Genomic DNA, 17,421 nt, shown 5'->3' on the forward strand with positions numbered 1-17,421 from the left:
GCCAAGGACTGTGAAACCGGCACAGGCAGCCAAGGTGCTCCTAGTGCTTTGGCTTCAAGGGAAGTAGCAGTCCCACAGAGCTGCCACGTTTCTATGTGAAATCTGTTTCTGGGTTCAGTTGCACATAACAATCTGTTCTCTCCCAACAGCTTGAAAGATTCTGGGTTTAGGCTGAATGTGGGAAGGGGGCAGTCACAGGCTTGTTCCTCCTTAGTGCAGTAGATTGCAGCGGTAAAGCTTGGCATGGTATGCAGGTGACAAGGCCAAAGAAAAGAGGCATGCAGTCTTACTGTGCAGGAGATGCCCAGGAAGGGTAGGGGCAGGGGGGGAGAGAAGCAAGTGCTATTGTAGAAATGCTGTCTTGCTCAGACTGGATTGTCTCCTCCTGCATGCCTCTCTAGTGTTGCTGGCTGAGGAGAGGGTCTGAGCCTAGGTTGTCTGTGTGGTGTGTACAACTTTCTGAAGACCTGGTCGGTGTAGGGCTCCCAGGAGCCCTTCCCTGGCATGCCCAGCTGTGTTTCAGCCTCTTGGCTAAGTGCTCTGCAGTTGTAGTGTTGGCTCCTCTCAGGCTGTGGGCCGGGAAGGGTTACAGGAAACTGATGGTGCTGGCTAGACTCACTGGTGTCTGGCCACTGCTTAGATGAGTGTTTCCCCCGCTCCAGCTCTGAGGTGAGGAGGGGAGTGAGAGGGAGTGACGTGTCCCCATGCTCCCTTGCCCTGCCTTTTCCTGCCTTCTCACCCTCCCAGCCCCCCTCTTTGTAAAGACACTTCCTGCTCGAATTCCTCTGCTCTCTGCAGCCGCTGTGGGAGTTGGGAATGGGCAGTGCCTGAAATCCCAGAGGGCTGCATGAGTGCTCTCCATCCTGAGTGCCCCGACCTCCCATGGGGAGGGGCTGGGACTCGAGACCCAAATCAGAGGGTGCCCATCACACAGGGGTGCAGAGAGTGGCAATCTTATAGCTATGAGTCAAGTTATTGCCCTTCCTTCTTGGCGCTGGAGTGCGGTGACCTGTGACTGCCCTAGTCCTGGGTTCACTTGCTAGCAGAGGTGGGATCCCCACGCCGGGGAGGGCAGGATTGTGTAAGCTTTGAGAGGACCTCAGGGCAGCTCCTTAAAATGAGCATCTGCCGGGTAAAGCAGGGTCCCTCCTCTGAAGGGCCCTGCCTCCGAAAGGGATAAGCTGGGAGCATCACAGAGTGACCATCCCAAAGGGTGCGTGGTCACTGCAGAGTTAAACTGAGCTGTTCCCCTCCCTGCACAAACCTTGCACTGGGGCTCATCTGTACTGGCTTACCTGGGTTCAAAGTGTCTCAGGCACAGATTTGTGCTCCTCAATCACTTGGGCATTCCTGAAAATCCCACCCGTAGTCCTTGGGGAGGCCCTTGGCCCTCTGGGGCAGACAGTGGCAGCTGATCCAGAGGGCTAGGGAAGGCCTGGGATGGATGCAGACTATTGCCTCCTAAAGGGAGGGTGGGTAAGGTGCTGCTTGACCTCCTGCTACTGCTCTCTGTTGGAAATCCTCTATGGCTGAAAGCTCTCCAACAACTGTGACCCGCTATTAAAGTGGCCTGCAGCTGTGACCGCCTCCTCTTGCTGCAAGCAGCACAGTTTCCATCCAGTGAGGCTGGTCTGAGCATTTCCTTCCTTGCTGGAGGGATTGAGTCAGGGGCTGGGTTTTGGTCTCTGTAGAGGCCGCTGTGGCTCTGGCTGACTCTTTGGGGAATGGTGAAGCTGTACTGGGGGTGAGGCTGGGTCATGGGGGGGGGGGGGGGGGGCTGGCAATCCCCATGGATGGGATTAGCCCAGGGCTATTCAGTAGGTCTGGATGGTGGCGTGTCAGCTTATCTAACAGCTGTATGCTGCCCTCTCTGAGGAGAGATGAGACAGATGTGTGACTCAGGGCCTTTTAAAATAATAATAATAATTAATAATCATCACACACACACACGATCTGTTGATCCCCAGGTACTAGCCACATACAAACTGAAGTCACCATAGTCTGCTTCCCACAATTCCCCCTGCTATGTAACTTGGTTATAATTGTCCTAATTGGGTTCCACCCCAGAGGTGGCAGACTTGCACTTTGGTGCAGAAGTGCTGTTGTATCCGGAGCTCGTAACCCCCCTTTAAGAATAACCCGCTCTGCCATTCTTGCTGGGAGGCTGGCCTAAAAGGCTATCGTGCGGGTAGCCTGCAATGCTGGGAAAAGAGTGGAGCACGCAGAGGCTGGGTCTTGCCACATGGGCTGCTCCGGATGACTCACGGTGTCTAAAAGAGCTTGTTTTGCTTATCTCTCGTCCCTAGATTCGCTACAAGGAGGATTTTGAGAAGAACAAAGGGAAGGGATTCAGCGTGGTGGCTGACACCCCCGAGCTGCAGAGAATCAAGAAGACTCAGGACCAGATCAGCAACGTATGTAGCTTTTTAATCTGTGCTCTAGAGTCTAGAGTGGCTATGCTACCCCTTGGCTTTCTGTTGTGAGACGGGGGACAAAGGAGCAGCCCTGCAAACTCTGAGGTGGTGAAAACAAGGTCTTTATTTACTACAACTTTTGGTTCCTTCTAGGATAGTTGGGGGCGGGGGAGTGGGCACAATCCTCCTGCTAGTGCACATAATTCCTGTATGTTTGTGCAACTGGCATGGAAAGCCTCTGTTCCCTGCAGATGCCCCATGATGGGAGCTGTAGCAGGAGCTGGCAGACTTTGCAAGTCTGAATATGCCATGAAGGATTCAAAGTGTAGGGGGATTTGGAGGCTGGTGGGACTCGCAAAATGAAACCAAGCAAGGGTGAGCCCTCGGGGATGGCCCTGAATGGGCCAATCACATCTGCCCCATACTGTGAACTCTGTCAGCTACTGAATCCTGGGCTGTAGGAGAACTGTCTAAGTAACAAGTCACGTCTCCTGGTGTCCTGCTGTGGGAATACCAGAGTGCAGAATGGCTGACTCTGGTTTAACTTCACCTTCAGTGCTGTCTTGGGAAACCTCAGCCAAACGCACCTCGCTTAGACAGCTGTGTGGTGTCCTCTGCCAGTTTCCTCTGACTGGACCATGCCTCCAATTGTCCAAAGCTGGCTCCAGCAGCCTGGCTGCCGGAGGGTTTTGCTGCAGCTGTTCAGGCCGTGCATGGGCTGAAAAGTCACTGTAGCCAAGGTAATCCTGGCACCTGTTGCTCTCCAGCAGGATGGGCTGTGTAACCCAGTTTCCTACCTGGCATGGTAGAGTGCTGATTGCTAGGCCGCCAGCCGCCGCGCTACGCTCCATGCTGGACACAGCCCTCCAAATGGAGCTGGAGTTACAGCTTCAAAGGCCAGCTCTTCTTTTCCTCTCCCCCCACTCTGACCTGGATGGACCTTCTCTAGGGCCTAGCACGGTGTGGCCTTGGTCCCTGACTAGGTCTCATAGGGGCATAAAGGGACTTCTGCCCTTTGCTTTGTCACTCGGATGGCAATCGAAGGGCCCAGTTCCTAGTGTCTTGCCTCTAGGACCTCTAAGACGCTCTCTAGTGGACATCTTTGAAGGCAACTGTCCCCAACAATGTGGTTAGGTTAAAGTGGTGGACTAGAGACCCTGTATGTGCCTCACCCCCAGCAGTGGCTACTCTAGGGGGTACAAAACCCTTCAAGTTAGAGTCCTAGTCCAAAGCTCATTGACTCACTAACTAGCCCCAAGTCGTCTTTCCCCCCCCCCCCCCCCCCCAATCCAAAAATAAGGTTCATGTTTGAACTGAAAGCTAAGATCACAAATCTGGGATCCACTTAACCTGGTCGTTCAATCCTCTTGCAAATGGTCTGGGTTGGTGCCCAGTTAGTTCTAGAGCTTGTGTGATGCCAGCCAGTCTGAGTGTGTTACTGTTTCTTTCCCACAAGCAGCTGGAGGGAGGGCCACCTGTGCGCGCATGTACCACGCCCTGCGCGGGAGTGCGTTGGGGTTGGTGTCACTCCTGCTTCCGGCAGGGAGTGTGAGATCTCCCACCCCTGTAGGGTTTGAGGGGGATGCAGGGGCGGTTACACACCATCTGCTTCCTCCCGAACACACAGAGTTAACTAACCTTTGGCTGCTGCCCTGTGTGTATTTAACTTCCTTATCAGACGGAGGCTGTTGCAAAACCAGCGTGGTCAAGGGCAGGATCCCCAGAAGGCTGCTAGTAAAACTAACCCGCAGTGCTGTAGCTTCGCTCGTGGTCGTGCCTGCTAACTTTCCACTTGACAACCTGCGTCCATTTAGTCACTTCCCTTTCTTTAGAGATGTGGGGCTCTCTGATGCCCTAGGCCTTGGCTAGCACAAAGAGGCTGCAAAGCCCCTGTAATGCCCCCGCACCATACCCATGGAGCCCAGAGCCTCTCATTCCTATGCTGGGCTGTTCTCCAGCTGCCGCGATACTCCTGGTGGCCATGGCAGGCAGGGTCCACGTTGGGGCAGATCTTGTGTCTGCCTTAGCCAGGGATAAGGCCTGAAATAGGTCCCAGGGATGAACTGGGGACCACTAAAGGCTAATGTAGCCCAGGGGCTGGTAAGATTCTGGCCTTGCCCCAGCTCAGTTGGTAAAGAGGGCGTGGCCAGATGGGGTCCTGGCCAGGAAGTGCAGTCTCGTGTCCTGCCCCATAACCACCTCCAGTAGGAAGTTGAGGGCAGACCATTGGGGGGGGTGTGGGTGTGTGTTTGTTCTACCAGAAGTAATCGGGGTGGTAAAGCTGTAGCTAGAGATACTCCTCCCTAAGAATGGACGAGTGCCCTGGCCCCTCTCTGGGAACAGAGCAGATGCAGAGTTTCTGTAGCCGTGCCCAGAGGACAGTATCACAGCCGGCTTTCAGCTGCTCTTTCTGATAGCCATTCAAACTTGGTCTGGCACCAACTTAGGAAAATGTCCAGGGAAAGGGGAGGGGCAAATCTTCCAAATGGTTCACCTGCCTTGATCCTGTATGGCATCTTCTGCGTGCTAGTGAAGATCTCTGCAGGGTTCCAGCTTGCGGTGCTAAACCAGGTGCCCTTGCATGATTGAGGGGAGACCAATTCTCCCCAGCCCCAATTCACACACCCCTTTTAGCCTACAACTGTGAAAGGGAAGGGAGGAGCCTGGGAAGGGGCAAGAGGAATTTTACATGGAGGATCTGCCCTGGGGTAGGGGTGAAACTCTCAGTGGGAGAAGAGGAGCAAGATGCAGCCCTCTGGAGAGAGCAGGTAGCCATGGCAGCATGGAGTGGTGCAGCGTTATCTCCTTGGAACACTAAAGCATAACCCCTGGCTGGGGGGGAGCTGGGATTGACTGGCAGGTCTATCCCTCCCCACCCTGTGCCAGTGCATTTCCAGCAGCCATCTGCTTGCAGAGGAATCATTCACCAAGGTGAGGTGCTTTATGGAGGTTGCAGCTGCTCCCCTGCCGTGCAGCTGGGGCAGGTGTGGGGTGCTGTCTCTAGTGCTAAACAGCAACAATAGCTTTGTTTGGGGCAGGGCAGCAGCTTCCAATCAATACAGCAAGGAACAAGACCTACGCTGGCACCACTGGAGCCCTGAGCCTGGCTGTGCTATGGGGCGGCTCGATGCTGCCATGTGGGGTGAGGCTCTGTCCTGCTCCTGCTGCTTCAAGCGCTTTGCTGCAGATTTCAGGAGAGCTGCACTGGGCCTTTAGCTTTCACTTTCCCTGGTCTGTCTCCCCTACCTCCCTCCCCACCCCCTAGGGCTGGGAGGATTCCCCATTGTGCTGCCCGCCAATAAAATTAGTTATTTAATAAAGATGCAAACACTCACTCCGACCCTGAACAAAGCACCCGGGAGGGCAGGCAGAGCTCTAAGGCTTACGGGGCGTTAGCAGCTGAGGGGGTACCTGGGCTGTGAGGGGCCTGGCCCCCAGCATGTTGAATTTATTTCTCCTAACCTTGCTGGGGGAGGGGGGATGTTTATGACAAATGCCCTTCTCTGCCCTGCCCCCTCCCCCTCAAACTTCAAAGCTTCTCTATGAATTGATAGTGATGCCTCTCTCCAGAGGCTCTAGCAGTTCATGGCAAACCTTGACCGCCCCAGACACCCTGGGTGGAAAGTATTCTAGCCAGGGAGCGATAGAACCCAGAGTCCTGATTCTCTGATCACTCAACAGCACGGCTTTGTAAGCAAGGTGATGGCTGCCTCGGGTCAGGATTTCAACCCTCCTTAAGGAGAAGGGGGAGAGAGAGCAAAATATTTTGCGCGGGGAAGTTCCCTTACCCAGAAGCAGAGCTCTGCACCAGGCTTTCTCTCCCGCCCGTGCTTTGCCTCCTGCAGCAAATAACTATTTAACCAGCCAACAACTGGGCTGCAGGTGTCTTCCCCATTGGCTGTGTATTCATTAACTCAAGTAGCTATTAATATTTACACCCACGCCCAGGCATTAACCCTTTGCCCTCCTGAGTGGCCGTTGAGCAAAAGCGAAGCAGAAACCGATTGCAGTGGGAGACGGAATGCTGTGAGTGTGGTACACATCTGCCGCTAGGCTTCTGAACCTGCTTAGGCTGCGAAGCCTGTGATTAGGACCCCCTCTGATTTCTAGACCAAAATCAGTTTAATGGGTGGTGGGTAGAGGTTCGCTAGATTTGCGGGCTGCAGTGTGACAGGTGGCTGCGGAGTCATCTGACCACTAGCCCACAGCATGTTGGGTAACACTTTGAAGAGTGCCCCAGTGCCACTTTCATGAGTGACTTGAGCCTAAATCTCTTTTGAAAAGGGGACTTAAGTACCCTTAAAAACTACCCATGTCTGCTACACCACGTTTAATATTAAATACTTTCTCTGAGGTTCTGTTTGATCAGTTGATCCCCACCCACGCCTGTGTGCGCACTCTGCCCGTTTGTAATAGATGGTTAAGGTAGCTCTGCCAATGACCTGAACACCCCTGCCCTGTTTACATACAGTGTAGAGAGATGTTGGACGTGCAGCTGAGGGGTGGGACCAAGGCTCTTGTCTACACTAAGACGTGTCCCTTGCTACAATCAGTTCAGGTCCATCAGTGACTTAGAAGAACTGCAGCTGGTGTTGTCCTAACACTGTGCACAGACCTGCAGCGAGACTAGCCGAGAGAGACCGCTGCTTTAAAATGCAGAAGCTCCCCTGCAGCACTACCTGCACCAGTGTTCTGGGAGACATGGCTCGACAGGGTCATGCAGCCAGCAATTCCGGCTGTGGCTATGGGGTCCAGGCCCAGCTTGGAGAGACTGCAAGTCTGGGAGCTGGACCCCATGGTTCTCGTGGGCTCTGTGTTTTCAGGCTGCTGGATGCGGTCTCCTTTGCTTTCACTTGCAATTAAGTCATGTCTCCTCTTCTCTACTGTGAAGGTCCTTGAAACTGGGCAGAAGGTAGCAACGTGCCACCCTTGCTTTAATCGGCAGGGGGCTAACGATTGCCTCTAGAAAATACAATAGCCCTCTCCTTTCTTCCGGTTGGTTCCTTCCCAGCAATCTCCCTGGCTCTTAACTGTTCAGAGCTCTATTTAGGAGGATTTCCCATAGCTGAACTTCCTCAGTGATGGGTGGGACAGACACTCTCTTAGCCACTGTAAAGCATTCTCCTCATGCTGATCTCTTCTCCCCAGGGCTAACGCTGGTAGAGCGCTTGGCATTTGACTGTGCTTTGGGGGTCTCTGTGGTGACCGGTTGGGAAGGGTGACACATACCTCAAGGTCCATGTGGTAAACTTTCACCTCATAGAACCTTGGTTTCACATCTGCCTTGGCTCGTGAGGGAGGAGAGGGGTTTGGTGGGATTTAACTTTGTTCCTAGCAGATCATAAATCAGCAGGAAAGGCTCAGGACTGGGATAGCAAGGGGGCCTTTGCAGGTCAGGAATGGCTGTAGGTGCCCTGGAAGTAAGGATTCGGTCTGTCCTGGTCTTGCGCCAGCTTCTCTCCTTGCTTTTAAGCATGAACACCTACTAAGCACTTTGCTTAGTACTGGGGGAGGGAGTTGTCTGGCACTGGCGATATTTGCTCCCACCCTGTAGCATCGGTGCCGTTAGAAGGCAGGCTACATGCAGCATCATGGCGGGGGTGGAAACCCAAGTAACACCAGCCTCCCACTTACGGGATGCTTGTCTGCCAAGTGAGGGCTGATTGAGACACTCTGAAGCATCTGACTTGGTTCAGGGTCTCAGTACAATAGAGGGTAATAACCCTGCCCCTCTTGGTCTGACTGAGACTCTGCCACCTAGCACGTGGCCTCATCCTTGGCTCTGTCCTCCATATGCTGTCTGGGTGGTGTGGGAGCTCTTGCACCCATGATGGGTAACTGGGACCTCCTCTAATCCTTACTGCAAAACATCTCCAGACTGTGGCTAGATAATCTGCTCCTTCTGGTGGGCTGAGAGCGGGCATTCAAAGGGTTAACGTGGGGAACCTAATTGAGGAGGTGTGGTGAGATGAAGCTAATCTGTAGCCCTCTGTTTAGATCCTCGGCTGGGATTCCCTTCCCACCCCCTCTGTTTGTCTCACTTTTGTTATAAATACTGCAGCATTTGAAGTGAGTAATTGCCCTCTGATTTCCTGGACAGCAGCCTCTCTGCTTCTCCTTAGTGCCAAGCTGTGGGGCCCTAATTGGGTGCTTGGGAGCATTCCCGCTTCCAGGAATCTGAGCTGAGCTGCTGTGCCTTGGAGGCCAAAGCCAGGACCGAGGGATTTTCCCAGAGCAGCCCGAAGACAGAGGGAGCCAACACAGCCCTCAGCTCTAGTCTAGCGACAGCTGTTAAAAGGAGCTGCTGCTAGCAGAGTTCAAAGCCCTGCTTCTCTGACTGTCTGAGGGCACCATGGGTACCCACGCTGCCTCTACCCTTAGGTCGTTAACAGTTCAGCTAACGTGGCTCTCGGAGAAACTGCTGTTGGCACCAGCTAGGGACACGCTCTACACCCCTGCCAGCTGTGTTCAAACATGGTTCTAATCTTGGTGTGAGTAGGGCCTAAGTGTCAATTAAGTAACTCCAAGCCAAGCTGCTGAAGGAGCAGTTCTGAGATCCCAGTAGAGGTGTGAAGGAGACCGGGAGGGCTGTACCTGCTGTGGTGGGGCTCTGAGCGGAGCTGCGGGACGTAGGGGCTACGTGTCAAGCTCTGCATGTAACTGAGTGAAGGCAACGTCTGGGGTTGGTTTGGGGCTTGTTCTCTGCTTTAAAGCCCCCTTGGCACTTGCTGCCACAGCATCAGGGGATCTGCTCAAGATGTCCTATAATGTGGCTACAATCACAGCTGCCCTATTTGTACAGCACCCTGCACTGTGGGGTTTTGGTTCTTGACTGGGGTTTCTAGGTGCTGCTGTAACACACACACTGAATACTGTCCTGACTTGAAGCACAAGACAAAGCAGGAGTCAGGGAGGGAGAGAGAGAAGCTAACACTTGCAGGCACGCCTGCCTGCATTCTGCTTAGAGGCCCATGAAAAATGACAGCCCCTGAGCCTGGAACATTGGTGGAAACGCAGCTGGAGTGGCCAAGGGTTTCCTGCCTGTGCAGCAGCGAGCCCAGGTACTGAAGATGGGTCTGTGTGTTCTCTGCTCGTCTCCTCCTCCGAGGAACACAGCTAAAGCCAAGCCAGATGTGGGGGGTGGATGTTCCTCAGCAGCCTCTGTCAGGCCAGGGAGATTTGAGGCCTCTTGCCCAGGGGATGCTGCAGGCTTGTAGCGTCTCACCACTGTTGGAGGCGTTGCCATGATAAGGGGTTGTAAACCCCAGCCATGCCGAGAGCCTGCGAGAGCCTGAAAAGGGTGTCCTCACCTCCACGCGTGTGCTTCCCTCGCAAAGCATCACTGAGGAACAGGGCTGGTGGGGGGACTGGAGAGAAGAGGGCTGTAGCGGAGGCTGATGCGAGGTGGCTATTGCATTAGCCTTTCTTCCGAGGACCTAGGTCCAAACCCGGCCTTGGTCACAAGTGGAAATGAGCTGGAACCAAATAAACCACAGCAGAGCGTTCCTGGCCTTAACCCGCCACCCTCAGACAGAAGCTGATGGTAACGTGAAGAGACAGGGCTGCTGCAAATCACGATCTAGCTGCAGGGGCAGAGCTGCATGGGGAGCCTGGACTGCAATAGCAGGGGGCTGTGGTTGGCATTGAGGGGCATTGTAGAGGTATGGGGGGATTCTAGGACTGGCAGAGCAGGGGCTGTAGGTCAGTTTCACTAACTGGCTGCACGCCCCTTGCTTCATCATGTCACTTCAGAGTCTTCTCTCCCCTCATCCCCCTTACTAAATAAATAAAGATATCCCATCTCCTAGAACTGGAAGGAATCTTGAAAGGTCATTGAGTCCAGCCGCCTGCCTTCACTAGCAGGACCAAGCACTGATTTTGCCACAGATCCCTCAGTGTCCCCCTCAAGGATTGAACTCACAACCCTGGGTTTAGCAGGCCAATGCTCAAACCACTGAGCTATTCCCCCCTCCCCTTATAGCATTATGCCCTCATTATGGCAGATCCACTATAGCACATTTTATATACACCCCCACACACACCAACCCTCCCTACACACAACTATCACTCCAGGGGATACCACTGTCCATCTCCTGTCCCCAGGCATTGCTGAGCTGGTCAGAAAGCTGAACTGTGCTGATGGGAGAGGGGTGGGGAGAATTTACAACCTCTGTTTTTTAGAGCTGCAGTCTTGGAATAATCCCTGTGGCATCCTTCCCCTTGGCCTTGCCCCGTGGGCCTGGCCGGCCTCCCTTGAGGGAGGTCTGGTAGCCAGCCCTGAGTCCAGCGGTGCTCATCAGCTGACTTGGGCCTAGCAGTGTTCCTCATCGCTGCCCCGTCCCAGCCGTCTCCGCAGGCCTGCTCGAGCCCTGTTGGGTGATGGGGCGCTGTTTGTACAGTGCCGAACTCGAGCACAAAGGGTCCTGGTCCATGCCCAGGCCTTGTAGGCACTGCAGCCGGGCTCCGAGGAGCTCACAATCCATGCATAAGATGGGATAGCAGGTGGCTAGCGCCAGATGGGGGAGGAGTACACTGGTCAGGGGTCCCAGCAGCCTAGACGGCCGGAAAGCTCCTTTCCCGTGAAGACCTGGGTGGCACAAATGGGCCCCTCAGCTGAGGGCCCTAGAAGAGTGCAGCAAAGGTGAGGAACTGATGCTGGGCGGCAAGAGGAAAAGGATGTCACCTGCCAGGAATCTGTCCAAACCAAGTGTATGTGTATGGGGGGTGGGGAGGGGAGGCAATGCCTCCCCTGTTTGTTAAACCCTCCAGCTTGGGCGGAGGGGACTAGGATGCCTGACTCCTTTCCCCCCACCTGGGTTGTTTCTGGAATTGCCAAGAGTCTGCAGTGCCACCTGCTGTACTGGCACGTGAACAGCAATCGTTTTTGTGCGGTCCCAACCCAGCCTTTTTCAGGCAGCGTAGCGTGTAGGACTGGCTGCGCTGCGGCTCTGGGCTGGGACAGAACTGTCTGACATCCCGCTAATGCGGTGACCCTTCAGGACAGGCAGGGAGGGCTACACCATTGAAACTGCTCGGTGGGCAGAACGTAAATAACCTGGATGTCCTGGCCGGATTCTAGCTGCCCCTTGTGAGAAGGGCTGTGGGATCGATGACCACAAAGATGGCCTCTCCAGCTGCAGCACATAGCACCATGCTGTGGGCTGGCACACGAGAGGAGAGCCCAGGGCACCTAGAAAATTTCACGGAGGCTTGGTCCAGGTGAGGTCTTGCTGGGGCTGTTGCCTGGGGATTGTAAAGGTCCTGGCTCTGGTCTGTGCCGCGCTAATGGGTCTGATGCAACTGTTTTTGTGTGTGTGTGTGGGGGGGGGGGGGGACACTCTTAATGGGTTAAAACCTGCTCACCGGGGGCAGACCTGTGCGACTGGCATGGACAGGCTCCCCTCTGGACCAGGAGCCCCCTGGTACTGTTCTAATTCCAAATTTCTTCTTGTAGATCAAGTACCATGAAGAGTTTGAGAAGAGCAGGATGGGCCCAAGTGGCGGCGAGGGGGGTGAGGTGGAACGCAGGAACTCCCAGGATGGTGCCAACTTCAGGAGACCTGTAGAACAGCATCAGCCACCGCCTCAAGTCCAGCCCAGCAGTCCTGGTAAGGAGCTCTGAACACTCTCTGGGGGGAGCCCTGGTTACGCAGATCACGGCGTCTCCTGCACAACCTCCCCCTTCTACCTTCATCTTCTGACACCGATGCCCCAAAGAGGCCAGGTTTCAGTTCTCTGGCTGCAGTGGGGCTATTGAAGTCCATGCCCAGTGATGCAGAACTTCTTCCCAACATGTCTGCCCACGTGTGGCTCCCCTTGAAAGGGCCTCCCCCGCCCCCCCAGCTCTGAGTGAGGCTCGTTACAAAGAAGGGCAGCATCCCTGAGCGATGCAGGGCTCTGGGTCTCCATAACCCAATGCGCCGGCAGTTTGCCACGACTAACCGGGCCTGTTTCTTTCCCAGCCTACCAGCAGCCTCCATCTCAGTCCTATGGCTTCAAGGAGCCTGCAGCACCGGCCTCTACACAGCGTAATGCCCCTTCTGGAGGAGGAGGAGGAGGAGGAGGAGTGAGTATAGCCCGGAGGGCGGCAATAGCGCTTAACCTACCGAGCGCTGACGCTCGTTGGCGGGATCCCCATAGTGGCCACTAGTGCAGGTCAGCATTTTGCTCCAGTCATGCAACCTATCCCAGCTGCTGCAAACCCTCTTGCCTGGGGATGAGGGTCAGGTAGATGGGGGGGCCCCCCACACCTCGTGCTATCCTACTGCAGCCATTATCAGGGCTCATGCTCCTGGTCTCCCGTTACTTTGTCTTTTGGTTGCCTTCTGACTCCTGGCCCCCCAGCCCAGTGTCTGGCCTGCACTGACCTGCTGGGAGCTGGGCCCAGCCCCGCAGCTCGCTGACCAGTGGCGCTGTTGCTACAGAGCCCAGGAGTGGCTCCTTCAAAGTTCATTGCCCCTCAGCTCCCCTTGATTGCAAGCTCTTCCCCATAGAAAGCTCAGCTGCTCTGCGGGGGGCTTTGCTGGCTGGAAGGAGAGCAGGGGCTGCTGCCATGAACAGGCTGCGGGGGGAGGGAAGGGAGCTAGAGCCCCCTATGTGTCGCTGACCCTCCTCTCCCCACCCCCCAGAAGCGGTTCCGCGCAGTCTATGACTACAACGCTGCTGACGAAGACGAGGTCTCCTTCCAGGATGGGGACACCATCGTTAACGTGCAGCAGATCGACGATGGCTGGATGTACGGCACGGTCGAGCGCACGGGGGACACCGGCATGCTCCCTGCCAACTACGTGGAGGCCATCTAAGCCGTGGGCGAGGGGGCGAGGAGTAACACCCGAAGCACCCAGCCCACCCGAGGCCCCCTGTCATGTGTCTCTCGCCCAGCATCCCTTCTCCGCCGCGTTCTGCCATTACTCCATCAGAGCTGCACCCCTGGCCCATCAGTACTCTGCAGCGGGCTCTGGTTTCTCTTACCAATTTAGCTTTGTTTTGTAGCTATTATAGCTCTGTTGGGACTAGGTGGGAAACCGGTCCGGGGCCACTCGGGCTGGCCCCAACATTGCAGCTTTCCTCCTCTAATCTCTTCCCCCTTCACCCCCATCTTTCTGAAGGGGTGGGGGCCTAGCTACCAGGCGCATGCATCCCCAGGGAATATGAGGGAAGCAACTGGAATCGCTGTGATCCTGAGCTAAGAAAGGATCCCAGCTGACCCGTCTGATAGGACCAAACCCATCCACCTCGGCTGGGGACCAAGCCAGGCAGCTGGAGGGGCAGCAAGGGACAAATGACTAGGTGGTGTCCCCTTAACAGCAAGTTAGGGGAGGGGGGGTTAGTGGGGATCCCCTTCTCTAGATCCAGGAGTATCTCCCAACTGGAGGGAGGGCTTAGCTGGCACCAGAGAAGCCTGCAGGGATCTCGCATTGGGCCATCCCCAGTCGCCTCTCCCACCTCATCGCCACCGTTAGACTGAAGGGAAACATTTTTCTCTCTCTCTCTCTCCCCCCTCTCCACTTCCCATTTTTTCACAAACTTAAACAAAAAATATTAGTTCCAAAGAATCTAAGATCAATCAATTTTTAACCTTTTTTTTTTTTTAATCTTTTTTTGCTCTGTTCCTCTAGAGTTTTCCTTGACTTTTGGGCTGTGTCATTGCCTGCAGAGGTGCTGGGATCCCCAGGGTCTGAGGGGGACAAAGGCAGAAGTGGCAGGCAGTGGGGCTTTGGGGCTGTGGTCCTTCGAATAGGGTAGGGCTCTCAAAAGCAGCATCGCACCGGCCTGGCCATACCCTTTGAGCTACGCTGGATTGGGCCGTTTCATCTCAGGACCATCTCTACGCTCTGTGGGGTGATTGCTGCCGCACTGGGAGCGAGGAGTAGCCCATGGGCTGCTTATGCTTGAGGCTGGATGAGCTGCTTGTGTTTAAGAGCTATGGGGAGGGGCAGAGGGCTTGCCTCCCCCCATGGTCATCCAGGAGTCTCCATGGGGGGTGCGGAGGAAAGCGATACCCTGAACCCCCTCTAGAACCAAATACCATTCCAGTAGGGGGGAAGGGCCCATGTGCCTTCCAATCAGCTTCTACGTTTTGTAGCAGCACATTCCTTTTGATCTCTTGCATAGAAGAGTTATGTCTCACCTCGCTCAGCCAGGATCTCTGCTCGCTCTCCCCTCCCCGCTGCTGGATAAACTCGCTGTCTGCGTGGCCATGTGGAGCAGGGTCTGGGGCGTGGTTCCTAGTCTCTAGTGCCCCCCTCACCACCCCCTGCCCCTATGGCTGTTTGGAGCCACTGACTGCTCAGTCTAGCTCTGCTTTCATCCTATGTCCATGAATGAACTGAGCCGACCATTGGAGAAATTCTGCCCCATGAGTGGCTGGCGGAGATGTCGTGAAAAAGGCATGAGGTGCCTTGGGGTTTTTTGGAGGGCAAAGACCAGGGACTCTACCAAGTTCCAGTTAGTTTCTGCTTTGCACTGGCATGTGTCTTGCACAGCGGGAGCCACTACTGGGACTGTGGTTCTGGAGAGCCGGATGGGGGCAGGGAGGTAGAACAAACCTCCCCACACAACAGTCAGCCAACCCTCAGCTGGAAGGAGGAGAGGGAGCCAGCCAGTTCCATCTGTGCCTTTCCCAGGGGCAGCAGGGCCAGGCCTAGTTCCAATTCCATTCCAGTTTGAGCTGGGATGTTTACAGCCTTCTCTCCACGGAGGGGAAGGTCAGTGGCAAAGGGACCAGGAAGGGCAATGAACAGATACATTCCGCCCCCACCTTCTCTGCATTCTCGCTGGGTCCAGGCTGGTGGTAGACGTTCCAGGCTGCTGCTGGCTTGGATCGCATCAGGGACCAAAACTTCAAAGCACATCCCCAACCCAACCCAATGTTTTGGGCCCAGGGGCCACTATAACTGGAAATCTGTCTGCAGGGAAGATGGTGCTATGTTGTCCTTGGTGAAGGAAGTTGGGCATTGAGAAGAGCTAGCTGCGAATCCTCCCACATTTCCCCAGTGGATCAACTCTGCTGCCCTCTCTGCCTTGGCATGCTGAGACCCCCACTCCCTGGTGCCTTTCTCCCTCTCAACTGGAATTCCATGTAGCATGACTTGCCCTCATTATCCCAGGGGAGTCTGACCTGATGGTGCATTACAGGGGAGGCTCTTTATGCTGCATCCAGTGAGGGGGGTCTGTAAGTTCTCAGCAGACAGGCCTGGCTAAATGTTTTGTAACTTTTAACTGGCTTTAAGAGGCCATGTGGGGACTACGCTGGGCAGCATGTCCGTTTCAAGAGGCTCCCTGATGGGTGCCCCCTTCTCCCTGAGTACACTGGAGACCTCTGCTTGATCCCAGTGCACTGTTTCAGGTTTATACTTCCACTTCTGCTCCGTACACTCTTACCGTGGTGCTGCCCTTTCGGGGGAAGGGAGAAACAGGCTGCTAGGTTTTTAAAATGGGGAAGCCACCCCTGAAATATGAAAGAGGACTCCACACACGGCCTCTCCTCTTTCTCAAGTGCTCATTGTTTCACTTCCAGAAGCACAAGGGAGATGCAGAACCGTGCCTAAGGGACCCTGAATTGAAGGTGAAATGTTTGAGGGAGAGGGCCTAAGGGGTGGGTAGCAGCAAGCCCTGAAACCTGTTACTTCCTAGTCTCTCTCTGGTAGTTGCTATAGTGCTGAAGCTTGTATGGGCAAGAGGGTCTCTGGTCTCCCGTCCCCAGATCAATGTACTGTACTAAAAGGGTTGATGAGCTGTTCCATCCCACTGGACGAGCCAGCTAGCAGCAGAGCTGGGGATAATGGTGAACCTTCTGTTTTTTAACCAGCTTTCCTGTTCATCTAAGGGCTTGTGGGAGACTTGGGAGGGGCGTGGGTGAAAGGAGATGCAATCAGCATTGGGCAGAGCATAGAAGTGACAGCGATGGGCTGTAGGGAATTTAAATCCTTGGTGGTGCTGAAACATGTGAGCACAAGACCTGGGGGAATGGAGAAGTGCACATTCCTGATCACTAAAACTCTGTTCTTAGAGCCAGTTGTCTGGGGAGGGGGGAAGTAACAATGTGAATAAACCTTTTTTAATGGACCAAATAAAAACACAGGAAACTAAGTTTTTGGCCTAAAACTTTTTTAATGCTACCTTGACACTGTTGTCCCTATCCTCCCCTTCCCCTGCCTGCCCCCCCCCTTTTTCCTTTTGCCATGGAAAACAGACATCTTACTGCTTGATTTCTGCCTTCTCTCTGACTTATGCACTTTTTTGCCTTTTTTTCATAGCTGAAAAAGCACCTAAACCTGTATTTAAAATAAATAAGTAAAATCTTAAAAAAAAAAAAAGATAAAAGCTAAATTTGCATCATTGTAACCATTTCATTCATGTGTTTTTGTTTTTAAACAAACAAGTCTTACATCTTAGCTTTCCAATTTGCATTTCAGTGCCAGGTTTAGATCTTTTTTTTTTTTTATGGGTGGGGTTTTTTGTCTGTATATTTCTTCCGATGGGCCTGAACACCCCCCAGACAATGAAATTTATTTGGCCTTTTTAACTGAACCATTCAATGGAACAAACCAACAAATCCTCTTCCGGGTTTATTCAAATTTAAAATAAAAATATAATTTTTACCTGCTGACTTCTATGGTCTTAATTGTGTTTTTAATTTTCCTTTGGCTTTATTTAAACAGGTTACCAGCTGTGCTGGAAGAGGGAGGGCAAGTAACAAAGGAAATTAATTTGAATCAGTTTTTGGATATTAAAAAAAAAAAAAGTTTGCAGTGACGTGACTTCATGGGCGCAATGTGGTGCCCAGTGAAGTCTATTGGGAGCTAAATCAACAGCCATGCTTCTAGTCTATTCCTAATAGCTACCTGCCTGGCTCAGATCCACTTCTGTCCCTGCTATAGAGGAGAATGGTTGTGCTTAGAACACTTGCCTGAGCTTTCAGAGACCTGGGTTTCATTCCCAGCTCCGCTATGGACTCCCTGTGTGACTGTAGGCAGCTCGGTTAGGATCTGATCCTTTACAGGTA

At 53.9% G+C, this 17,421-nt stretch overlaps 1 protein-coding gene across 3 annotated transcripts in view; it reads left to right on the forward strand.

Annotated features, from left to right (window-relative positions):
* The window catches only part of LASP1 (LIM and SH3 protein 1), a 56,523-nt gene extending 39,498 nt beyond the window's left edge, over positions 1-17,025 (forward strand). The window contains exons 4-7 of one of the 3 annotated variants that reach the window (XM_034755697.1): positions 2,307-2,414; positions 11,869-12,022; positions 12,377-12,480; positions 13,043-17,025. In XM_034755697.1, coding sequence (XP_034611588.1) covers positions 2,307-2,414; positions 11,869-12,022; positions 12,377-12,480; positions 13,043-13,216 — 540 coding nt within the window. In that variant the 3' untranslated portion in view covers positions 13,217-17,025. Of the gene's footprint in view, positions 1-2,306; positions 2,415-11,868; positions 12,023-12,376; positions 12,485-13,042 lie in introns of all 3 variants that reach the window. The other 2 variants (XM_034755698.1, XM_034755699.1) reach the window with 2 other exon arrangements.
* The last annotated feature ends 396 nt before the right edge of the window (positions 17,026-17,421 follow it).

The sequence above is a fragment of the Trachemys scripta genome, chromosome 23, assembly GCF_013100865.1.
Source record: "Trachemys scripta elegans isolate TJP31775 chromosome 23, CAS_Tse_1.0, whole genome shotgun sequence".
Taxonomy (NCBI): Eukaryota; Metazoa; Chordata; order Testudines; family Emydidae; genus Trachemys; species Trachemys scripta.